This window comes from Grammomys surdaster, unplaced genomic scaffold (genome assembly GCF_004785775.1).
Source record: "Grammomys surdaster isolate TR1022 unplaced genomic scaffold, NIH_TR_1.0 126271, whole genome shotgun sequence".
NCBI classification, from domain to species: domain Eukaryota; kingdom Metazoa; phylum Chordata; class Mammalia; order Rodentia; family Muridae; genus Grammomys; species Grammomys surdaster.
The window spans coordinates 7,020,380-7,046,153 of record NW_021621071.1 but is presented as its reverse complement, the minus strand read 5'-3'; the positions used below and the strand labels follow the sequence as shown (position 1 = coordinate 7,046,153).

At 43.1% G+C, this 25,774-nt stretch overlaps 1 protein-coding gene across 1 annotated transcript; it reads right to left on the bottom strand.

Annotated features, from left to right (window-relative positions):
• Window positions 1–12,043: 12,043 nt before the first annotated feature.
• LOC114613688 (putative lysozyme C-2) lies at window positions 12,044–19,048 on the bottom strand. The gene is made up of 3 exons (XM_028759041.1): window positions 18,913–19,048; window positions 14,857–15,021; window positions 12,044–12,174 (listed from the first exon to the last, which is right to left on the bottom strand). Exons 1-3 carry the CDS (start codon window positions 19,046–19,048, stop codon window positions 12,044–12,046), a joined length of 432 nt encoding a protein of 143 aa, XP_028614874.1.
• Window positions 19,049–25,774: the final 6,726 nt, after the last annotated feature.

The following is a 25,774-nucleotide window of genomic DNA, read 5'->3' as shown; positions in this document are numbered from 1 at the left end:
TCAACTTTGACTTTGGTTTATTTACCAATAAATCCAAATTATTTGAATTTTATTAATAAAATAAATAATTTTATTATTTATTTGGGCTTATTTAGAAAGCTCCATGGTTCAGAGCAATGTTTGCTCTTTCAGCAGACTCAGGTTCTGTTTTGAACACATTGCAGCTCACACCCATCTGTAAGTGAAGTCCCAGGGATTCTGGTCCCCTCTTCTGGTTTTTCAGGGCATCGATGCATGTGATACACATCTGTGGAGTTAAAATTCCTATACACATAAAACAGAACAAACAACAAGAAGAACAATAACAAAATGACACAGTAATAATTATTAATAAAATCGTGGCAGTGGGTTCACTACACACACCAATTGTTTATGTTTCCGAATGAAAGACACACACACCCTTTATATTTTAATATACCTTAATTAACACATTGGCTGGGCCACTGTCTAACCTCCATTCAGTTAATCTTGAGTTATTACTAGTTCTGTATTCTATCGTGGCTGCCCTCAACCCATTGCTCCTTCACATGGTGGTCACGCCTCTCCATCCTCCACTCTTCTTAAAAAGTTATTTCCTCAAAATAAATATAGCTTTGGAGCTGAAAATAATTTAAAAATAAAATGTGATGTCTCTAATGTACTTTAAAATGCCTCAAAAAGCCTCTCTAGGTACAGAGAGTGAGACAAATAGAAAAGCAGAGATGGCGGGCGGCACGATGCTAGAATGAGTTCGCAGTCGCTGTGGTAACGTGCTCATTTCCGTATGACTCAAGATTTCATAATGTGGGGATTACTTTTCTTTATACCTCAGAAAATGCCAAGGCGATTTAAGGAAGAAGGGATTCATTTTGGCTCACCACACCGTGAGAACAGTCCATCATGGTGGGGAGGTGCCGGAAGCAGGAGCCTGAGGCAGCTGGTCCCATTTTGCCTGCAGTCAGGAAACGGATGCAGGATGCTGCCTGCTCCATTCAGTCCTTCAATCTGAGATCTCAGCTCATTGAAACATCCTCCTACAGCTAGGGTGGGTCCTCTCACCTGATTTACCCCAATCTTTAAACTCCTTTATAGATATGCACAGAAGTTTGTTGTAGCGAGAGGTATTAGAAAAACTCGGTGCTACAGCTTGCTCCTGCTCTAAGTTCCTACTCTAAGCCCTGCATCGGCTGGCCAGTGGCGGCAGTCTGGAACCCACGAGACGTTGGTGTGGCTGCTGCCTCCTCTGATCAGCTCCATGGCGTCCTGTCCCCAAAACCCAGGGAATATCTACCACCTCCGTAGTGCTCCGCTTAACCCCAGACAGTAATGGCCATCCTCGCTGTACCCAGTAGAAAGAAGACTCTTAATGCTTAAAGATTATCCAATGGATTTATATATCAGCAAATACTCAATATACACGATGCCCACACAATTAGAATTGTTAACCCAATTACCTACCATGATATGAATAACTACCTTAGACTGCCTAAGACATGCGGACATTCGTGGACATCTCCTCTCCTCTCTCTCCCTTCTATTCCTTCTCTCATTCCTCCTTCTACTGCCCAATCACTAGCTCTAGCCATTATTTTATAAATTAAGGTGGGCAGAAGGTTCACAAAGTCACCTGTATACTGATTCACTCCTCATCTGCAGCCCCTCCCAGGAAAGCAGAATTAACATCAAAATACAAGACCAGGGCTATCCACAATAGTTTATCTCTTATATTGGGAACCCAGTATTGACCACCACAACTCCACATCTTATGAACCTGGCATCCAAATACCACTTTCAAGCCATAACTCTCCACTCTTACGCTCACAGGCTATGGCTGTCTGATAATATAAAATGAGTTCAGTATAACTTCAGAAGCCCTCATGGTCTTTAAGAGTTGCAGCAGTATTTAAAAGTGTGGGTTCAGTCCCTTCTGAGACCCTGTTAACATCAAAATCAAGTTATAAGAGAGAGGCCGTGAGGCCTGAATTAGTCAGGGTTCTCAAGAGCAGAACCAATAGGATAAATCTATCTCTATATAGAGAGAGGTCTACAGGCTGTGGACCAGCTAGTCTAACAGTAGCTGTCTACCAACAGAAAGTACAAAAATCCCATAGTTGTTCAGTCCGCAAGGTTGTCTTGGCTGGTCTTCATTATACATTGGAGTCCTGTAGAAGGAAGCTCTAATATCAGTGAAGGAATGGACTTGCCAGTAGATGTGAGGACAAGCAGGCAAAGAACAAAAGCTTCCTTCTTCCAAGTCCTTTTTATGGGTCATTACCAGAAAGTGTGGCCCAGACTAAAGGCTGGTCTTTCCACCTCAGAAGATTTAATTAAGAAGAATCCTTCACGGGTGTACCCAGCTGCTTGGGTTTAGTTCATTCATTCCTGATGTAGTCAAGCTGACAGCCAAGAACAGCCATCACAAGGCCCCAGCCCTTCCTTATGACCTATTGAGAGTTAGTAGGCTTTAAGGGAAGGAGAGTCCTTTTCTTCAGCAGTATAGCCTCAGGTAAGGCATTTATCTACTGTCTTACAGATTACCTCCTGGCCACACTCCAGTGAGAAACCTCACTAAACTGATTGATATGTACACACTTTATGTGTTGCCCACATACAGTGGCTCATCTGTGTATGTGTGATGTGTATGTGTGTATGGTGACTGTGCACTGTAGCCACCCAGCGGCCACGGACGAACTGGGTTCACCTGAAAGGGAGGCTGGAAATGAAAAGGAGATGGAGGGGTGAAAGAAGCTTGAAGCTGAGACAAAGTACCCTGATCAAGGCTTGAAGTTTAATATTCAGCACTTGTATATATAGGGGAACCACAAGGAACCCATTTTTTGTTTCAGCTGGATTATGTCACAAGGCAAGCTCACTGGGCAGTCTGTTCTTCTGAGTTCCTGTAGGAAGTTGTACCTGCAGCCAAGGCAGATAACTCCACCTAGGTCCTATTGTAGTAAGGTCTATGCGGTAAACAAGGTCTTTTCCAGCCTGCTCAAGTTCCACAATACTTGTTTCACAATACCTTGTCCTTGAGGATTATAAAGAATCCCAGTAATATGGGTAATATTAAATTGTCGACAGGAAGTCGACAAATGCATACCTGTAATAGCCAGTTCCATTATCTATAATCTGATATGGAAAGACCAGCATAGAAAAATAATGTAGGCAATAACTAATTACACTTTTAGTTGCTTCTCCTGTTAAAGCACATGCAACTAGAAAGCCTGAAAAGGTGTCAAGTCACATGTACATATTTTAATTTTCCAAAATCAGAAATCAGTAACACCTATTTGCCATAATTGATTAGGTATAAGTCCTCAAGGATTAACACCATTATGAAGAAATTGAGGACACTGAGAACAAGTTTTTACAGTTTGATGTGCATATTCTCTAGAAATACTAAATTGTTGTCTCAAGCTATTACTGTATTTGATGATAAAAGAATGAGATTGTATGGCCAATTGTTCCTGTAAGGCCCATAATCTGCTTGGTATACAAATCTGCTTTTGCAGGAAATCCAGTATGCGCTCTTAAATGTCCTGTAAATTTAGGAACAGTATACGTTTCTTTTTTTGGGGGGGCGGCCCCGTTGGGTTTTTTTTTTTTTTTTTTTTTTTTGGTTTTTCGAGACAGGGTTTCTCTGAGTAGCCCTGGCTGTCCTGGAACTCACTCTGTAGACCAGGCTAACCTTGAACTCTCAAACTCAGAAATTTGCCTGCCTCTGCCTCCCAAGTGCTGGGATTAAAGGCGTGTGCCACCACCGCCCGCCCAGTATACGTTTCTTAAATTAAGCTGTATTTGTAAAATTTGAGAATTAGCAGTATCCAAAATGATTTCAAGCAATTGTAAACCATGAGTTATATACATTGGCTATCAGTATACAAATTAAGAGCTTGAATTTACAGCATTTCAAAAACAGTGGCTACAGCATGTAATTCAATTATTTGTGCTAAAGTAGGGGAAAACTCAAGAAAATGAACATGTGATCCAATTATATATGCTGCCTTCCCATTACTTGAGCCATCTGTAAATACACTAAACATATTTTCTATGGGCTGCATGTGTAAATTTACAGGAAATCCAAAAGCATGCATAGAGGAAAATTGTAACAACTTATCTTTTGGATAATGATTATCAATTTTGCCTGAAAATTTTGCACATGCCAAATATCAGTATTCTGCAATAACCAATTTAGTTTCTGTTTGAAATAAGGAATAAACATTTCATCAGATTCTTAAGACATTTTTTCCAAAATACTTTCATGATTCCATTCTACAATTCTGTATTACCACAGCAACAGCTTCATAACAGGATGTTCAAACTTTACTTGGAGATGAAGAAGGATGAATCCACATTAATGGTCCCTTTTGCCAAAGAACTGCTGTGGGACAGCCAACAATTGATTAGACTGTATAATGTATCTGTCATTGGCTAACAGCTTCCTCTATTTTCTGCAAAGCTATTTGTCCCTCACCAGTTAATTCTCTAAGGGAATGATTTGAATTCCCCTTGAAAATATCAAACAGAGGTTTAAGTTCTCCTGTGGTAAGCTTAAGGTGAGGTTTTAGCCACTTAATATCTCCTAACAACTTTTGAAAATCATTAAAACTGGTTTTTTGCATGTACACCTGCAAGCCAGAAGAGGGCACTAGATCCCATTGCAGATGGTTATGAGCCACTGTGTTTCCTGGGAATTAAGTGTTCTTAATCGCTGAGCCATGTCTCAAGCCCCAACTATCTTTCCTTATTAGAATTTTCTGTGCCACAATCTGCTTAGGCTATAACTGAGGTCCCAAATATTGAAAAACATATTGCCTTTGAATCTTTTCTGGAGCAACAAGTACTCCCTAAAATTTTAAAGCTTGTTGCATGAGAGCAAAGACTTGACAGTAAAACTCATTCAGAGGGATCAGCTAATAAAATATCCATATAATGAATAAAATACACTGAAGGATTCAAAGTCCTAACTTCTTGTATTGAAGCAGCAACAAGCTTTTTATATAATAAAGGGCTGTAAGCCACTCCCTGTGGCAAAAGTTTCCAATGATATCACTTCATAGGTTCTTTAAAATTACAGGCAGACACACTAAATGCAAACTTCCCACAGCCACCAGAATGAAAAAGAAACAGTATAAAAACAACCCTCCAAATCCATAACAATTCTTTGTGCATTTCCTGGAATGGCAGGCAAGTCAGGTTGCAATGATCCCACAAGTTCCTAATTTCATTAACCTTTCATAAATCTTAAATTTGAACTTTGTTTTGGACTAATGGAATAACCAATCCCTTGTAGCTGAGTGACAGTATCAGATAAAGGCCAAGTTGAAGGCCAGTCTTGTCCTCTCTTACTGTTTGAGCAATTCTTTTGTTAGCAGGCACAGCTATAATGCCATGGGGGGAAGCAGCCATAATTTTAATTTCTCCCACATAACCATTATCTATAACTCCTGGCCCATAAGCTGCCTGTTGTGGATGCCTTTGGGTCTGAGGCTGACCTCTCTTCCTGAAAGAACAAACAAGGCAATAAACAAAATCTGGAAAACACCTTTCTAGGGGCTTCTAGGATGGATCAGGATGATCAAGACAAAAGGAATGCCACATAAGCCTCTACTGAGCCCACTCTGAGCTTTGCATTAGCTCAAATATAAATGTTCTTAATCTGGGCCTAAGATTAAGAACTCGTCCATTTGTACCTAGGACAATCATTTCTAAAATGACCCAAACCTCCACATTTAAAACATCCTTTATTCCTTTGTCTCTGTGAAAGCATTGCTTGCAATGATCCCTGGTAAGGCAGCAGTCATAGCCAGACCCTGATTGTATGAAGGTCCGATTTCTGCACAAAGATGAATATATCCAGGTAAGTTTATTTTTGCTTTGTTATGGCCAGATGGTGGTGCAGCAAGCTGCATCAGCATTAGCCTGCTGCCTCCTGAGATCCTGGGGCTCTTGCATCTCTACCTCCCATCTTGCAGAAGGAACACTTGGATGCAGCTGCTCCATCCTGTGCCTGGTTTTGTACAAATTCCATGGAGTGTCAAGCACCTCGGCAAGGAAGCCATCCCCCGATTGCTAAAATTCCCATTCTAAAAAGATAGGATGGGAGCATGGCCAGGAAATATAAGATGCTGGGGACCAACCTCCAATCCATCATCTCGGGGTTCTTGAGAATGGGAGGATTGGATCGGCGTGAAATCACAAGTTTGATTTAGGCAAAGATGCAAGTGCAAGGTGACAGGTGCCTCATTCCTGTTCTGAATCTGTGCTCATAGACAGCTTTCAGGTTCTCTCTCTCTCTCTCTCTCTCTCTCTCTCTCTCTCTTTCTCTCACTCGCTCTCAGTTCACCTCAGTCTTTTATTGGTTACACAGTTCCTTGTTATACAATAATACATAATCAAAAAGCCTTTTCATTATTTTCCTCAAACAAAAAAACAAAACAAAATAACAACAACAACAAAACCCATGTCACTATGTCACCAGAAAGCACAATGCACACACATAGACACCGTTCAGTGTCTGCAAAAGCAAGTTATACACTAACTCTCAGAAAGAAATAAACCTCGAAATCACAGGTCACCCAGGCATAAACTTGCAGTTACAGCATTAACACGAGAACAGAAAGGTGTAAGACAGGTCAGGGTAATGTTAGTATTTTTACCTTGTCTACATTTGCAGAAATTCTTCCTCCAGTTTATTGAGCCCATCCAAATATCTATTTCTTCAGTGTTTTTCAAACTCTTTCCCATATGGAATATTGATTCCTCTTGCAGCGTCCCCCCAGGGCTCCTTCAGAAGCCCGAGTTCTAACTCTTAGATCTTATACCCTAGTTTCCTTAGGCAGGCGACACCAGGGGTCAAATCAATATGTTCCAATCTTTCTGGGAAAGGTCAGTTCACTAATCCAATGGCCCCCTTGCTGGGTCTAACCTCATCTATCCATCCTTTACCTTTTTTTATTATACATATATAACCTTCCAATTTTCCCCAATAATATTTCTGAATCAAACTTTGTAGTATTAGATATCTCCCCTCACAGGGGCTCTCACCATTGCTCACTGCTCCAGTAGACCCAGCCAGTTTTTCCTCTATCTTGTCCCTTGTACTCTCTATGGACTTTCCTGTCCTCAGTGACCCAGGCCCTGTGTTCCTTTTTCTTGGTTTCTTTCATTCTCTTAACTACTAAAACTTCAGGTTTCTAAAACAAAAAAAAATTTCCTGCTTCAAATATTTCCTAGTACAACTCAATCATTGTGAGTCGGCTAAAATTTCCCAGAGAACAGTTAAGGCCGTCAGCCTCCACCTCTGGAACCCCTTGTCCCACTATACCTGAGTTGATTGCTTGAATAGCCAGGGCCAGAGCAGTTTGTTCCTAGCAGACATCAAAGCCACTTCCTTCTCTAGTAATGCCCTCAATCCCTTTCCCAGAAATCTTTACCAAAGTTGCATTTGAGGACAAATATGGTGTAGGAAAAGACAAAGCAGACAGCCATACAAAAAAGAGCAACACCATCAAATACTAGAAAGCCAGAGATGCATTGTTCAGGTTGATGGTGCTCCCCAGCTGAAACTGCCATGGAGTCAAGTTCACAACCAGGTCATACCTGACGGTAAGATCTAAGGGAGACCTAAATTCAACAATATAAACAGCAAGTCCGACAGCTCTCTGTAGGGCATCTGGACTCATGATACAACTACCTCCAAAGACCGTGGACAGCTCCACCTCTCCTGCTCTTCCAATCAGAGTGTACTTGGACCCTCTCTCTTGGGCCAGCCCCATTCTATGCCTGCATCTTCCCAAGAGGCCAGTCCATGGCTCTGACATCTTCAGCATCTTTGAGCCACTACCAAAATGTAGGCTTCACACTGTGGCCTCCTCGTAGGAACTCTGACCCCACCACACACTGCCTGGCCTTAGCTGCTCTCTGAAATCATGGTACAAGATGTATAACCCTCCCAATCTCCCTTCTTTCCTGCCTACAAAACCAGTAATATGTAGACAACAACTTCACCTAGTTCTGCTACCACCTTGGGATAGAGGCTGGCCTCCCAGACCACAGTTGCATGGGCCTTCTCTTGCTGGCCCTGGAAAACATGCTCCTGGGCAGTTGTCTTTGAGCAGGAAAGCCTTCCAGCAGCATGTTCACTCAGCTCTCTACTTTCAAATTAATTTGACTCTTAACCAAGTAGAGCAACCGCCCTCACCATGCCCCTGCCCTCTGGACAGTTCCCCTATTGTTCCAGTGGACACTGGAGGTTTCTCTGTAAGGATGTTGATTATCTTGTTAGTGACTGCACCTGTTTCCTCAGCCCCAGCCTTGTGTGTGCAGCTTTGAACATCATCTTTCCCTGACAAATAACACACAGTTTTTCTTTTTTTTTTGTTTTTTTGTTTTTGTTTTTTTTTTGTTTTTTTTTAACACACAGTTTTTCATGTTCCTTTGTTCTGTCTCTCTCTCTCTCTCTCTCTCTCTCTCTCTCTCTCCCTCTCTCTCTCTCTGTCTCTGTCTCTGTCTCTGTCTCTGTAGGCAGTGACCATGATTCATCCTGGGTGCTACAGAGTCTAGAGATTTCCTCTGTTAAATAAGTTAGTCCATTACTTTAAATTTTTTTTATTTATATATTGTTTTGGGGTTTTACTGCTGTGAACAGATATCATGATGTGAAGGCTACTCTTTTTTTTTTTTTTCCAGAAACAATGGTAACTCAATCTCTGGGTGCAACAACTAGAATGCTAATCTTGTAAGCCATATTAAATCTAAATTCTCCAGTGGTGAATCCTGGCAGATTCACCATATAAGCCAGGAGACACTAGTAGCTACATCTTGTCTTCTCGCTATTCCATCCAAAAGGCCCCCTCTCTCGCCTGCTTCCTCTGTCCCTCAGCCCAACCTGGAAGTCCCTCCTACTCACCCAGTGTTGGCTCCCAAGGCTACTCTGATAAGGACAACATTTAATTGGGGCTGGCTTACAGGTTCAGAGGTTCAGTCAAAGTGGGAGCATGGCAGCATCCAGGCAGGCATGGTATAAGCGGAGCTGAGAGTTCTAGGTCTTCATCAGAAGGCTACTAGCAGAATACTGACTCCCAGGGAGCTAGGGCTAGGGTCTTAAAGCCCACGCCCACAGTGACACACCTACTCCAACAAGGCCACACCTTCTAATAGTGCCACTCCCCGGCCTAAGCATATATAAACTATTATATATAAGATTTTATATTAGATTATATATTATATATATATTAGATTTTTCATGTATTAGAGTGTTTTCCTGTGTGTAAGTATGTGCCCAATCCTCCTCAGATATCAGAGAAGGTATTGGGTCCCCTGGAGCCAGTTACAGATAGCTATGAATCTCTACATGGGTGCAGGGAACTGAACCTGGGTCTTCTGCAAGAGCATCATGTGTTCTTAACCACTGAGCTATCTCTCGGCCCCAGTCCATTAGTTTTAGATTTCGCCTCAAGGAAGTTACCAGGACATGGGCAAGGTACAGGCAGTTTTTCTGTCAGAATATAATATTAATGTTTTCCATTGTAATTACAATAAAGGAATATTCTAGAAACTCTAGAATGTTGACTTTCAATGATACTGGTCCCTTACTATTTTTAAAATCTGGTGCTGGGAATAGAACCTATGACCTTTCAGATGCTCAGCAGCATCTGAATTCTACTCCTGTACCTCATCCCTGGCCTAATTTCTTACTTAGCTATTTTTGAGGCAGATAATATTGCTTGCTAGAAGGAAATACAGAGATTTTTAAGGTTTGTGATGTGTCCTCATGTGTTATATCACAGGCATAAAATTTCTTCCAAGTACACTGGGATGGACCAGCTCGTCACTCCAAAAGTGTCTTGTCTCACTGTTGCGAGACGTACCGCAGGCATTAATGGATGAGCCCACCCTGGTGTACTCTCAGCACTAATGGGATTCAAGGGTTATTAAGTGAAGTTGGGGGGTCCCAGAAGAAGTTGGAGGGAAGTTCAGGGGTGTACTGTATATATGATTGAAATACATTACATACATGTATGGAATTTAAAAAAAAATAAACGAAAAAATATAAACATACCGTAAGACCCCTGTCAAAAGTGGTGAGATGGGCACAGAATTCTGTTTCTTCTCCCTGTCAAATGCCATGAAAGTATAAACAAAAGAATCTTAAAACACGCAGCCCCAGTCCGGCCTCCACACACATTGTTGTGATTCCAACGCTAGGGCTGCCAAGGGGGGACTTCAAACGAACCCATGAGCTGGAAGAGGGCTTAAGCACCTTAGTGAGTCGTGGTCTCAGAAAGAAAGACTGTGTGAGCCGCCAGTGCCACAGAGGACACGAAACAGCCACAAAACATTGTCATCCTCAGAGGAAGAATGGCAGGGAAGGACACGGAAGTGCCCACAGAATCGGAAAGCAAACCTCTCACTCTGCAAGCCACAGGACACCAGGTGACCAGAAACAAACTAGGGAGGCAGCGGAGAAGGGGCAGGGAGCAAGCAGCTGGAAGTCTCCCTGTGAAAAGATAAACTCCCCAGATCCACAGAGCAGGCTGGTGACTCTTCATACCCCAGAGGAGAATGGCGGGACCAACTCGTGCGGAAAAGACAGCTGGAGACTCTGGACTTGACAGTCACTGCAAGCTTGAAGACAGGAAAATAGCTCATTGGTGAACAAGCCATGGGACCCAACTCTGAGAAAGGAAGAAAGGCGGGTAGCAGGAAGAGGTGGGTGGGAGAAGTTTTGGAGTCGTGTTTGACACAGTTTTCTCCCAGGCAGGAGCCAGAAGTGAAGTTTTTGGAGAAGAGGGGTGGAGAGATAGCCACAGGTGAAGGAGGATGTGTAATAGAAAAAATGAAGTAAAACTATGCATTGTGAGCCCTAAGCCAGGTCTGTCATCTGTCTGTCTCTCTCCATTTTTATTGGTGTTTATTATTTCCATTTTTATTTTTTATGAGTATGAGTGTTTTCCCTGTATGTACATCTTGCAGGCCTGGTGCCAGAAGAGGGCGCAGGACTCCTGGGACTGGACTTACAGGTGGATGTGGACCACCATGTGGGTGCTGGGAGTCTGTCTGGGTCCTCTGAAAGAGCAGCCAGTGCTCTGAGCTGCTAAGCCATCTCCCCATCTGTCACTGTTGTTTTCTGAGACCAGGATTCACTTTGTGGCACAGGCTGCAAATCCTGGGGTCCATTTTGTATTCCAGATTGTCCTCGAATTAAAGACAACTTTCCGGTCTCATCATCAGATCTAGGATTAGAGATGTCAGCAAACACGGATTTCAGCCAGCGCTTCTTCATGTTTGACACAATTTTCTCCCAGGCAGGGGCCAGCAGGATTCTTCCCTGAAATAAACTTCTGAAGCAAGAGAAAGTGCAGCACACTGCTAATATTTGGGCTCACAGTAGAACAGCCAGCTCTGCTCAGCTGCTACCCAGCCTGATCACAGACTCCCGCTTACTTCCTTGGTGATGAAGGTTTTATGCAGCAAACCTAAGATCGCCAGATATGCAACAGAAGTTATTTTGTTTGAAATAACAGAACAAAAGAGAGGGGACCAAGAGGGAACAGAAGAATGCAAGCAAAACAGAATTACAAAGAATGCACCTAAAGAGATCAGGGAATGGGGCACTATGATAAATGACCAGACGACACAGGAAACCATCCCGCTTGTACTAGTTACGTTTCTATCGATGCGATATACCATGGCCAAGAGACCTTATGAAACTGAGTTAAATTTGCCCTGCTTTTCCTATAGAGGAATTTTAATTCAGCAACGTGACTGCTCCGATCACATCCGAAGGCCTTCTAGGTCTGTGTAATCTGACTTGAAAGTGCTTCCACTTGGGTAGGAGGGTATCCTGGGACTCAGAATTCCAGAAACCACACAGTTCTGAGGGAAAAAGGTATTCCAGTGGAAGGGCATCCTGAGACTTGGAAGCCCAGGAACCACACAGCTCTGAGGTAGGACAGTTTCCTAAGGGAAGGATATCCTGAGACACAGGACGTCAGAAACAACATAACTTAGCAGAGGCGTTGCAGCTCCTGGGGGAGGGGATCTCCCAGCTCCTTCTCGTTCACTCTTCTCTGTATTGCTTGTTTTCTTCTCCTGGTGAGAGAGTCACACCAGGTAGCAAATCCCATGAAAAAGATTTATTGGAGAGTCCAGGGTTTGGAGGGATGAATCCAGGGCGGCTGCCCTCTGCTCCTGGGAGTGGACAGCAGGGAATTAGACAAAGGGGCAGTACTTATATAGGATTTCTGAGGGGGTGGAGCTTCTCAGGATAGAGATTTCCAGATTGAGGATTGGTGGGATTTCAAGTCCTGAGCTTGGGGAGATCAGGGATTGGTGGCTTTTTTTCATCACCCCCCTGCATTGGGCCCATGGATTATGGTGGGAAGTCCTTCCCAGCTACAGCAGGCTTTAGCGGAGGCGCCACCTCTGTGGGACCGCTAGGGGTCAGGAGAGAGGCTGGAGAGGACGTGCTGCCACAGTGGACAGCTCCTGTGGGCCAGCTCCTGCAGTGGTGTTTCACCAAGGCTGAGGCAGGAAAGAAGGTGTTGCTACCGAGGACAGCTCCTGTGACAGCGCTAGGCTGAGGAGGAGTCCTGGTGCTGCCGTTTCCACAAGAGCCATTTTTGACGGGTCCTGCAGGGCAGCTCACTTTGGAAATAGGTGGGCCAGAAAGGAAGGGCTAGCTTCAGCTTTGATGGATTTTGCAGAGCACTGCCTAGGGACTACAGGGCTGGAATGCAGACAGGCCCTTAGTACACACTTTTAATCCCTCTGACTGGAATCCTTTAGTACAGTTGATCCCAAACAATGAGCAGCAGCTGCGGGCTCTATGTCAGTCTACACGTTGGAGGCAGAGAGCATTGACTTGAAGTGGTATAAGTCCTTTAAAACTTCAAGGCCCACCCTGGAGGACTTCACTCCTTCAGCAAGGCCATACTTCCTAATCTTCCCCCAAAGTAACACCAACTGGGGAGCAAGGGTTCAAATTCTGGAGACTTAAAAGGAACATTTCAGCCAAGCCACCACAGTGCTTACGCATGAGAACACACTTACTAAAGGACTAAGGTTAATTGTGTTCATCTCTCCTATTTGGGCCCAGAACAAAGGCAAACACCCCCTCCTGGACAGCATGTAGCTACAGAGGACACTGGACAGGCACTGACTACCGTCAGTAGTTGACAGGCTGAAGGAAAAGCCTCCTGCCTCCGAATGACAAACTCATCTGGGCAGTTAATCACCATGTAAATATTTCAGACTGGACCATGAAAGAGCAAAGCCAGTCTCTCCTGATGTCTTTTGAAAGGAAAAAAAAAAAAAACCCGAGGAGGTGGAGAGACAACTTACCAGTTATAAACACCGACTACCTGGGAGTGAGATTCAATTCTCAACACCCATATGCAGCAAATAACTTTCTAAACTCCAGGAGATCTGCTACCCTATTCTGGATCCTGGGGACGTGAGGCATGTATGTGATACACAAACATAAATGCAGGAAAATACTTATAAACATAAAAATTGATTTAAATTTTAAAATTATCATTTCTCTGTGGTGTGTGTGTGTGCGTGCCCAGGGAGGTTTTTGGTATATGTTATATGGTAGGTAAGGATGTAGAACCGGTTAAGACTGTCACATTGATTTTTTTTTTCCAATATATAAACAATTTCCCCCAGACGCACCATTTCAGAGTAAAGAAAAATGACAACCTGTGCATTGAAAATCATTTAATGTAAACAAACAAACAAACAACAACAACAACAACAAAAAGCTGAGTGGTGGTGGCACACGCCTTTAATCCCAGCACTTGGGAGGGAGAGGCAGGCAGATTTCTGAGTTCAAGGCCAGCCTGGTCTACCGAGTGAGTTCTAGGACAGCCAGGGCTACACAGAAAGACTCTGTCTCGAAAAACAAAACAAAACAAAACAAAAAAAACAAAAAGAAAGAAAGAAAGAAAATCATTTAATGCTATTTGTCCTTTTTCACTATGAGATTAGATTTTCTCCTGTGGTTATTTGCTGACACAAGCTCATCTGTCCCAGAGTTACTTAGTATGCATGAAACTACTTAAGAAAGTTAAGGACGGGGCTGGAGAGATGGCTCAGCGGTTAAGAGCACTGACTGCTCTTCCAGAGGTCATGAGTTCAAATCCCAGCAACCACATGGTGGCTCACAACCATCCGTAATGAGACTGGATACCCTCTTCTGGTGTGTCTGAAGACAGCTACAGTATATTCATAAAATAAATAAATAAATAAATCTTTAAAAAAAAAAAAAAAAGAAAGTTAAGGACAAGCACAGCTCACTAGTCCCTCCTGAATACCTCATGAACATCCTCTCAAGGGTTTACACAGACTCACACATGAGCTGAGAATTTATTTTTTAAGCCGGATAAACAGTCCATCTCTAAGAAGATACTGTTTTGAAAGGTCACATGTTTCATGATAAGTTTCTGAGTTCAGGCAGTCTCAGTTCTCATCCACTGAGTGTCCTGTGCCCTCAAGTGCTGGGGTTACAAATGCATGTCACCAAACTCTGCTTTTTTGTTGCTGCTGGAGGTCAAATCATGATGACTCTTCCATCAGAACTATCTGTCCAGCTTCTATTTCATTTTATTTATTCATGATTGATTTTTGAAGTGTGAGCAAGGGACCTCTGGTTTATAGACAGGGCATTCTATCACCAAACTACACCATAAGCCTCATTAATGCCTTACTTGGCTAATTTTCATGGAGTTAACAATGGCTTCCTAACAGTAAAGGCAGTCTCCCCAGGTTCCTGATGCTTCCTCCAGTGTTATGGCTCCTGCACAGAATCTCTGCTCTTGCAGTAAGAGCAGAATGGTTGTTCGCTGTCACTGCAAACCCGGCTTGACTTACCACTGCAGGGTATCCCACAGGCATTGACTGCTCTTGGGGTTTTGCCATCATTACACCAGTATCGGCTATTGATCTGAAATATCCCATAGTTGGTGCTTTGGTCAGTAGAGTTGTAGTTTATAGCTTCTGTGTCAAAATTACTCTCATGCTGAGCCATACACAGCCCTAAAAAGAAAAAGAAATCTCTTATACTGGACAACAAAATCAGCTGTTTGAGCTGGCATGGTTGTAACTGTGTTGCTCAGGCTCTGGTCTCTAGTGATCCTCCTGCCTCTGCCCTTCTAGTAGGTAGAACTGCTGTGCCAAGTCAGAAAGGAATTTTCAAGTGTCCCAAACAGAACCCCTTTGAGGTTAAACCAGTTTCTACCAAGAATAAAGAAAAATTGGTATTCACACGTTTAAAGTGTTAAGTACTTCCTTTTCCTTTGGAAGAACTTGTTTTGAGGGGAGATTCACTTCTCCCCACAATGGCATGTGACTCTCCCCTCAACAGGCAGACTCTGAAAAGGAGGAGTTATCTGGCAGAGAATATCATTTCCCAGAAGCGTGCACAGCTTCTGTTGGACAAGATATTGTGAAACTCGGTTCGCTCCAACTTGTGGGAAAACAACAGGCAGCCCTGTGCTATCACAAATTAGCAAGTCATCTGATTATTGATAGAGATATGGATGGAATCCCAGAGTTGGAAATGGTGGAAACCACTGTTTGGCCAGGGTTTCTCTTGGAAATATGTGTCTGGGAGACTACATGTTGCACAAACTAAAACCTGTGCCGTTGACAGCACAGAATGCATACAACCCCAAAGAGATATGCCTTCTGCTTTGCCTAGGCTTCCTCAGTCTTCACAGCTTGAGTGAGTTCTAAAGGTCATTGTATTGAGGAAATCCCTGAACTGCCCTTGGTGGTTGGAGATAAAGTTGAAGGTTACAAGAAGATCAGGAAGCTACTTCTCTACTTAAGAAATGTCTCTCTGCCAATGAGAGTTTCACAGACGAAAACAAGACTCCAACATCCGTATCCAGTGCACCATCTACAATGAAGGCTGTGGCATCAGCTTGGCCTTCAGAAGCATCCCTGGTATTACTCTGCTTAATGGGATCAAGCTGGATATTTTGAAGACTGCTCCTAGTGGGCATGTGGGAGTTTTTGACCTTTATTTCCAGTGAGGAGTTGGCATTATAGTAAGTTTCAAAGTAACTCAAAAGTCCCTATAAAGTAACGATAACTTCCCATGCACAGGATGATGAACCTTAGCAGAATCATGAAAAACCCAGTGATCCAAAGATACTCTCGCCCAAGGTAACACATAGGAAGGTCCAAGCAAAGATTTGCACAGTACTATTCTTAGCCTGGCTAGAAGTCACAAACTCCAAGAAAGAAAGTGGAATCTGCAGCTCAAAGACAAATCAGAGCAGGGCAAGAAGTTGTGCTCTCTCCCCAGCCTTGAGCAGGCCTGAAAGACCTTGTTTACCACAATACACCAAATAATAGGACCTAGGTGGAGTTACCCACCTTTGGCTGCACATGCAACCTGCTACAGGAACTTAGAGGAATAAACTGCCAGCTGAGCTTGCCTTGAGACATCTCTGGCTGTGACAAAGGATGGGTTCCCCCACCCATCTCTGGCTGAAACAAGAAGGGGTTCGGTGGGGCTTTCCCTTTAAATTAGAAGAGCTGAATATTAAACTTCAAGCCTCTATCAGAAAACTTTGTCTTGGCTTCATGCTTTTCTCGCCTCTCCATCCTCTCTTTTTCATTTCTAGCCCCCCTTTCAGGTGAACCCAGTTTTTCTGTGGCTGAAGGCAGCTACAGGAAGTCAGTACGCAGCATGGAAAAAAAAAAAAAAAAAAGAGGCCTGGGAATGTCAAGAAGCTGAAAAAGCCCAGATAATGGGCTACAGCTACCAAGAAACCAGCATCTGAGAAGAAACCAGCAGAGAAGAAACTTGCCACAGAAGAAAAGAATATTGTTTCATACGCTATTAAAACCTGCTTCAGGGCCTAGAGAGATGGCTCAGTTGTTGAGAGCACTGACTGCTCTTCCAGAGGTCCTGAATTCAATCCCCAGCAACCACATGATGTCCCTCAAGCATCTATAATGTGATCTAAAGCCTTTTTCTGGCATGTAGGTATGCATGCAGATAGAACAATCGTATATATAAAATAAGTCTATCTTTAAAAAAAAAAACACCTGCCTCATTCTAAAATGAGCAAATAGAGACAGCCAGTATGAATAAAGATGTGATTGAAGATTAAAAAAATAATAAAGGTCAAAATAGACAAGGCCAACATGGTGCACACCTTTAGTCCCAGACAGAGGCGGGTAGGCAGACTCTTGGAATTTGAAGCCAGCCTATTCTAGACAAAAAGTTCCAGGCTAAACAGGGCTATATAGTGAGACTGTGTCTTAACAAAACAAAACAAACAAATAAAACCCCAAAACAACAAAATTAAAATAGCCACTTCTTCCTGGATTTACACTTTTCCTGCTCTCATTTTTTGAGATACCTCAGCCTAGAATAGGAAAAAAAAAGTGTTTAGTAGATTTTTTTTAATAAGTCTTTTTTAAAGAGTTATCTGTTTATTTTGTGTATGTCAGCACACTGTAGCTGACTTTGGACATACCAGAAGAGACCCCATTGCAGATGGTTGTGAGCCACAATGCGGTTGCTGGGAATTGAACTCAGGACCTCTGGAAGATCAATCAGTGCTCTTAACTGCTGAGCCATCTCTCCAGTCCCTGGGTTTTGTTGTTGTTGTTGTTGTTGTTGTTTGTTTGGTTTTGGTTTTGGTTTTTCGAGACAGGGTTTCTCTGTGCAGCCCTGGCTGTCCTGGAACTCACTCTGTAGACCAGGCTGGCCTCGAACTCAGAAATCCACCTGCCTCTGCCTCCCAAGTTCTGGGATTAAAGGCGTGCGCCACCACCGCCTGGCTTAGCCCCTGTTTAATAGATGTAATAACAATAGGAAATACATATGAAGATGAAAAATAATTTAATTAGAAAAATAAGGAACTGGAGAAATGGCTCAGTGGTTAAGAGCACTGACTGCTCTTCCAGAGGTCCTGAGTTCAAATCCCAGCAACCACATGGTGGCCCACAGCCATCTGTAATGGAATCCAACGCCCTCTTCTGGTGTGTCTGAAGACAGCTACAGTGTACTCATATACATAAAATAAATATATATCTTAAAAAATAAAAAAGCCGGGCAGTGGTGGCGCACACCTTTAATCCCAGCACTTTGGAGGCAGACGCAGGCGGATTTCTGAGTTCGAGGCCAGCCTGGTCTACAGAGTGAGTTCCAGGACAGCCAGGGCTACACAGAGAAACCCTGCCTCGAAAAACTGAAAAAAAAAATCTTCCATTAAATACTATTAGACTAAGAAAGGCTATTTTATGATTATATCCCTCCATCCATCCATTGTCCATCCACCCATCAATACATATACATATACATATATATATACTTGCTCACTGAAAGTTACAGAAATGCTCTGAAAAGCACACAGTAACCCTTGAACTTTAGTGTGAAACTAAAAGCCACCCCAGAGTGAAGAACACTACTAAGTCTCTTTATACTCAGTGTCTGAGGGCCTCATTTATACAGCAACAGGGGGCGAATAGGATCCCTCAGCCCTGTGTAGAAATGTCAAAAATTTAAAAATTTATCTCAAAAGTTGCACACCCTGGTAAGAGTAATGAAGACAAATATCATGTCACTCCAGGATCTCAGATCCCAAGTTCTGAATGACTGAGTCTCCCACCTGTTCTCAGACTCCTTTCTCATGGGCTGTTGAGTCTGAAGCAACTGGAAAACCCAGTGACAGTCCAAGAGCACCTCAGGTCCTACCGCCTTAGCGTGGCACACAATGTCACTTCCAAATGCTCACCTGAGCATCTCTGATTCGAATGACAAAAAATGATGCTTTAGTCAAATGAACTCAGTCACACAGGGAGCAAACATGACATCGTGTGCTGCAGCTCCCTCTCTGGTCCCTCAGTGCTCCCTTGTCCCTGTTCTGAAAGCTTAGCTGGAGGCATCAGGAAGAAGAGACTTACAGTCTGCCAGGCTGACTCCACCGTAGCCAGCCATTCCATTGCTTTTCAGAGTTCTGGAAAACTCACAGTGTTCATAGACCTTGGCCTCCACAGAGACAGAAAGCAGGAGGAGCCCCAGCGTCAGGAGAGCCTTCATGGTGGCAGGTAGCTGGATGAGCTGCTGGCTGACTAGAGAAAGCATACCTGCTATTTAAGCATCCTCCAAGTTCCTACCTTCTTCTATTGGGGCCTCTCTAAATGTGATCACCTCACAGACCAGGCAGCCCCACTTTTCCTGTAGCTTGGATCACTAGTCCTCTTTAGGTGTAACAATATAAGATAAATAATCCTTCTTTATCTCTGCCCTTGCCAGCACAGCCAGCTCGGATGTCTGCCCACACACTTCTCAAGGTATGGCCTCTTTTCTGACAGTAAAACCATGTATTTTAGAACATCCACTCCCTCAGGAAAAGGACTGCTAGTTCCTTGTAAAAATAAGAAGTTCTGTCTGTTCCCCTTCACTTGTCCTTCTGTCTGGCCCTGAGATGGAGTTCCTGTTGTGATGGCCACCATTAGCAAAAGGACCTGCTTACCTGGAACCCATCTCACCACCCGTCTTTGTCAATCATCATCCTTATATAAGAGCTATCACTACAGGCCATTGAAGTGGAAACTTCTGGTTTCTTTGGAAAGTCAGTTTTGGCCGGGCAGTGGTGGCACACGCCTTTAATCCCAGCACTTGGGAGGCAGAGGCAGGCGGATCTCTGAGTTTGAGAGTTTGAGGCTAGCCTGGTCTACAGAGTGAGTTCCAGGACAGCCAGGGCTACACAGAGAAACCCTGTCTCGAAAAACCAAACCAAAAAAAAAAAAGGAAAGAAGTCAGTTATGTCAGATGATGTTTTGCTGGGGCACATGGGTGAAAGAATATTTTGCTAAACCAGACAGGTGAAAGAATGCTTTGCTGAGGCAGACACAAGTAAAAAGATATTTCGCTGTAGCAGACAAGTAAAAAGACATGTGATGTTTAGAAGGAATATAGATATGACCTCACAGACAGTGGGAGGTCAAGCATTGGTTTGCTTGTTCGACCTCACTATTCTTTGCTGATAACACACATGCATTGGTTCACCTTACATTGCATTGCTGAGCTTCACTGCTGTGACATTATGGAGAAAAACTCACCAAAGAACTTCTCATGAGGTTCCTGCAGCTTCTAGCTGCTTCTGCAGACCCAGGCTGGTTGATGAGCCTCAAGGTTTCCTGGATTGAACTGATGTTGCTGATTTGTGTGTGGTGTCTGCCAAGTAGACTGGACTGCAGCTGCTGATTCATGTTTGATGTTTGTTAGTGGACTGGACAGAGAACAACGAAGATTGGAATTCTCCCAAAGAACTATCTCTAAACAGGTCCACTTCCCTGTATCCTAATAAGCTTTCATTACCACTACCTCTGGTGGATGGTGGGCTTGAGGGGAGGTTTAACCCATATTAAAATAGGCTGTGAAAAATATATGCCATTAGGCCCTGGCTAGGTGCCAGGAAGAGAGGGGAAAGATACAAGAACCTGCTAGCTTAAAGTAATAAAGGGCAAAGTAAGGATTAGAGGAAATCGTTCTTTCTGTGGCCCTCCGGTGAAACACCAGTGGGGTTTCCATACATGAAATAGGTGGGACAGACAAATGAAATGAGCAGACAGTGGAAGGGAAGGCACAAGGAGAGTAATTTATCTAATTTTCTCTGAGAAAAAGTTTCAACTGCAGAGACACTGGTTACCAAAAAGCCAGAAAGTGGTCATCAATCTTCAAATGAAAACACACTGGTCTTGAATTTGGCACACCCAAATTTTGTGCTGGTTCCTAGCAACCCAGGCATTACAGGGACCATTAGAATGCCACCTGTGGGTTAGGGCTAAGTCCTTCTGGTTGTTCCCACAAGAAGTCATCTAACCCAGGAAGCAGAAAGCAGCTACAACAGGTGATTGTTGTCCCTGAATACTGCAATGAGGGAGTGGAATGCAGGGCCTCCTGTGGCAGAGTATGCCTTTAATCTCAGCACTCCAAAGACAGAGGCAAGTGGATCACTATGTATGAGTTTGAGGCCAGCCTGGTCTACAGAATGAGTTCCAGGACAGCCAGGGCTACACAGTGAAACCATGTCTCAAAAAAAAACAAACAAACAAAAAAAAACGGGCTGGAGAGATGGCTCAGCGGTTAAGAGCACTGACTGCTCTTCCAGAGGTCCTGAGTTCAAATTCCAGCAATCACATGATGGCTCACAACCATCCATAATGAGATTCGATGTCCTCTTCTGGTGTGTCTGAAGACAGCTACAGTGTACTCATAAATAAAATAAATAAATCTTAAAAAAAAAAAACAAACTAGGAATGAACCTGTTCATTGTGAATGGAGATTTCAGGCCATTTTTCTAATTTATCAATCTTGTCTCTGAGTGGGGCGGTGGTAATGGTCCTTTTGAATAAACCAACCAACAAACAAAAAGCCACCATTCCCTGTGCAGGAATTTCCAAGTTTCTCAAGAAGCTACAGTTAACACCCCCCAACACCCACCCCCAAGAAACCAACACAGGGAAAACTCAGACTAGATCTAGTCTGTGCCTGAGATGGACATTGAGTGTCTAGTGCTGAGCTGAGGTCGTAACTCAGTAGGCTTCTCTCCTGAGCTCACTGGTTCCTAACACATCAATGCATGCTTTCTCAGTTTCCCCAGTAGCTGTGCTCCCTTCAGGTGGCTTTTTGCCATTGCCCTGAGCCTCATGTAAAAGTGAGTTGTAGAACATCTCTTAGCTCTCCTATAAAATGTGTTCCTAATGCATTTTGAATGTATAATATAACTTATATTATTTCTTCCAGTCATTTTTTATAGCATTATATTGCAGCATCAAGCTTGTGCCATGGATGTGATTTTTCTTTATCTCTGAAATATACATTATGGGTCATGCTTCATCTTTTGTTTCCTGAGTTCCTGTTGTCTGAGTTCTCCTTTCTAAACGCTTGCTTCGACCTGTCTTTCATACTAATGGCTTTTGGAAAGTATGTGACAGTTTTTGGTTGATTTTATATAGCCTTAAACACTGAGAGGCTAAATGGAAGACCTATGACCTGAGTAGGTCACATCAGAGGCAAATGAGTGGAGCTAGCCATTGGCAGTCGCAGGCATTAGCATCACTGGTCTTTTCTCCCCCTCGAGATGATTGTATTGAGTCCTGCTTAGAGGTAACTATGACGGGCAACAGTTAAGTTGCTCCAGAGGGGCATGTTGGAAAGGATCCTAGCTCAGGGCTCAGAATGCAGGTTTTTATTTTATCCCCCCGTTTGGATTATGGCACCATAACTCTGATTTTAGCCGCCCTGCCTCTCTGTACTGGTGTTTCTTTGTATGGGAGAATGTGAACAAAGGTCTACTGACCCGTATTCGGTACCGACAATAGATCAAAGTAACAATTCACCCACATTCAGCTCACTGAACCAATGAGAATACTGAGTTTACTTACAGAATGTAAATAAGAGAACACTTACAGAATCACAAATAACCTAAAACATCCAGCTGCATCACTGCAGTCCATCCCCGTCGTAAAGGACCACATCACAGAAGCTGCGTCATGGAGTTTCCCCTGTCAGCAAACATGTATTATATCCAAGCATCACCCAAGATCACCAGCAGTTGGGAGAGAGCAGAAGGGAATGATGGTTAGAATCCATGATGAGGCTCCCAGCTTCTCCCTTCCTCTACCTTCTAAGAAATATTGACAATTCTATTATCACTGCCTGGCTGTTCTGTACTATTCTACTCCACCCATTGCCAAGGCTAACAAATATATTCTCTATACCAAGATAACGATCGTTTTCTGCTTGGAGGAGAAAGCCACACTACAGCAGCCTGGGAACTACATGTGCTAGAATGTACTCTACCAACCAAGCTACAACCCGGCTCCTCAGCCGTGCCTCGAGTGTCCACTTCATTCTCTCCAAAGAGTGACTATCCCATTCTTCCTCTGGGGCTCAGAAGAGCCAGCAGCCTCTTCTCCCTCCCGGAAAAGAAGATGGTGGCATATAAATGACTTCACAGACAGACCTCTAACCTATCCTGCTGTCCATGGGCTACCTCCAGATTCTCTGTTTTCCAAGTTGTAGGGCAAGATCCATACTGCTCTGCCAGTTTCTCCCTCTGTGGGCACTTGGGGATTTGTTTCCCCACATCTGGTATTGCTGTTCTTCCTATGGGCTACATCTCGTGTGTGTGTGTGTGTGTGTGTGTGTGTGTGTGTGTGTATGTGTGTGTGTGTTTTCATTGTTATTGATTTTCCTGAGTATTTTTAGGTAAACTGGAAGAGTTAGAGCACTGTGTCCAGTGCACTTCTTCTAACAAGGTTCTGAGTATGCCCCGGCCTGTGGGGTCTTGGACAGGGTACCCTAAAAGAAAAGGGGAGAGAATTGAAGGGACAGGAGATGCAAAGAACAGGACTAAGACAAATTTTCTGATCAAGGTCCATCGAACTGTATTTTCTCAGGCAATTTATACAGGCAGGGAAGGGGATGTGTTTGGGGGAATTTCATAGAAGCTGGGCGTTCTCCTCCCTTTTTATTTAATTTGCATGAGTTTTGGGTTAAAAGGCATGTGCCGCCACTGCCTGGCTTAATTTGTTATTTTATAAAGCCAGTTAGTCTATTAAAGGCCCAAGGGCTGAAAGCCAAAAGGAGAAGGACACCAACTACAGGACCCAGGATGGGAGGGAAAAGTTTCTTTTTGCAATATTAGAATATAACCATAATTTTGGGAAACAAAACCAATTTTTAACAATACAAACAGCCGGGCGGTGGTGGCGCATGCCTTTAATCCCAGCACTTGGGAGGCAGAGGCAGGTGGATTTCTGAGTTCCAGAGTTGGAGGCCAGCCTGGTCTACAGAGTGAGTTACAGAACAGCCAGGGCTACACAGAGAAACCCTGTCTAAAAAAAAAAAAAAAAAAAAAATGCAAACAATCTATTTTTCTAAAATCAACACCACGTGCATTACCTTTCATCTTATCAAGTTTGGCTGTCAGTTCTTATATATGAATGTATGATAGTGCAGCTTTTAATACCTCATTATAGAGACATTGTTTTAAATCCCATCTTTGTACATCTTATCTCTGAATGCCTCCAGCCCTGGGTTACCAGTTTTAAGCTAGCTTTCTGTTACCGAAGTTATAATTTTTTTTTTTTTTTTGGTTTTTCGAGACAGGGTTTCTCTGTGTAGCCCTGGCTGTCCTGGAACTCAATCTGTAGACCAGGCTGGCCTCGAACTCAGAAATTTGCCTGCCTCTGTCTCCCAAGTGCTGGGATTCAAGGCGTGCGCCACCACTGCCCCGCAAGTTATCATTTTTTAATCATACCCAATAACTTATAGACCAATAATCTATAACCAAGACATGCAGAACATATTTATACTTTTAAAACCAGTCAGAAACAAAAATGAAGTGGCTACACATTTTATATATTTAGACTAAACAAAATTTTCTTACTTTTTCTAGCTGTTATTTCAAGAGAAAAGTACCTTGTCACTTGTTGAACCCAAAAAAACAGTCACAGAGATTTTTCTAGGAAAAACAACCATCAGGTTCATTATAGTAGAAACTAAAAAGCCGATGGCCCCTTTAAAAGCAGCTTATGTAAACAATCAGCTCCAGGCAGCGCTTCTCCAGCTCAGCTTGACTCTTAGTTACAGGTGCAGGGTAACTTATCAAAAGGCATAGATTCTACAAAAGGCAAGTGAGCTCCCTGCTCTCAATTGTGTGTGCTTGCTGTTTTATTTTTAAGTCATTTACTCACTATTTCAAACAAAGCAGAAATTATAACTGAATAGTGTCACTACCTGCACTGTGAGAAATAACTTTTGAGATTAGATTCACCCCTGCTCTCTGAAATAGTCCCATTGAATGGTTGATAGCATCTTGGCTCTGGATGCTAAGCAAATATTTTCTTATTCCATCCCAGAAGGTCAAGTTCATTCTTGTTTAAATGTTTGAGGTAAAATAAAAATGAACAAAGCCGTACAGATAACAATGATATGATCTTGTGCACTGGGTTAGGAAGGGCACAAAGGCGATCAGCCAGTGAACTTTATCTGGTTTCTGTCATTTTGAATGCCCCAAAGCCATCTTAGTATTTATTTTCAAAATCAACCTGAAAAAAAAAAAGTGGCATTGATTGTGATGTGCAAATAATGACTTGGAGCCAAAACTAGTATTCTCTTATATTTTTTTTGGTTGTGATCTTAGCCTTTAACAGCTGAGACATCTCTCCATCCCACAAACTGGCATTCTCTAGGGCCAAGCAGGGGGCATCTCCCATGGTTGGAGACTAGAACTAACTATAAAATTGGTATTTTGTATGGCTCCAGAGCTTCCTTCTGAGGCAAATCCTGGGCATGGTTATTTAGGGGTTTCTGGCCGTGTTAAAGAATGTACACAGCTCCCCAAGTTGGTGGCTTCTGAAGGCAATGCTCGGCTGCTTGTGTTTGTTTCGGTCCCTTGAATTTTCAAAGTCCCATTGCAAACCTTTTACGTTCTAACATGAAAATGCATTTGGGAAGAGGGAGACAAGACTCTGTGCATAAGATATTTGGAAAGTTGTTTACATGTGCTCTATTTATACTTAAAGCTATTGTTTTATGGGTCCAGGTCCAAAATGGCGACAGCGATAGTACCTAGGTTTCTTGACTGTTAGGTGTATCTTCTTGACTTACCTAGGAGGCCTCGGCTCTGATACAGAAGGCCCTCATATCTCCTCCCTCACACTGCCCTGAGGGGTGAGCATGCTGAGGCTCTTCCTGAAGTTACACTGTTGAGAACACAAGGGATCCAAGTACATCACTATTTCTATCTCT

Bases quoted from the DNA above. Each gene is read 5' to 3' on its own strand.
- LOC114613688 (XM_028759041.1), bottom strand. From the start codon at position 19,048: ATGAAGGCTCTCCTGACGCTGGGGCTCCTCCTGCTTTCTGTCTCTGTG. The intron at 15,022-18,912 runs GTAAGTCTCTTC...TTTTCTTTTTAG, and splicing joins TGGAGTCAGCCTGGCAGACT to GGCTGTGTATGGCTCAGCAT. The intron at 12,175-14,856 runs GTAAGTCAAGCC...GTCCACTCCCAG, and splicing joins CTGTGGGATACCCTGCAGTG to GAGCAGAGGGCAGCCGCCCT.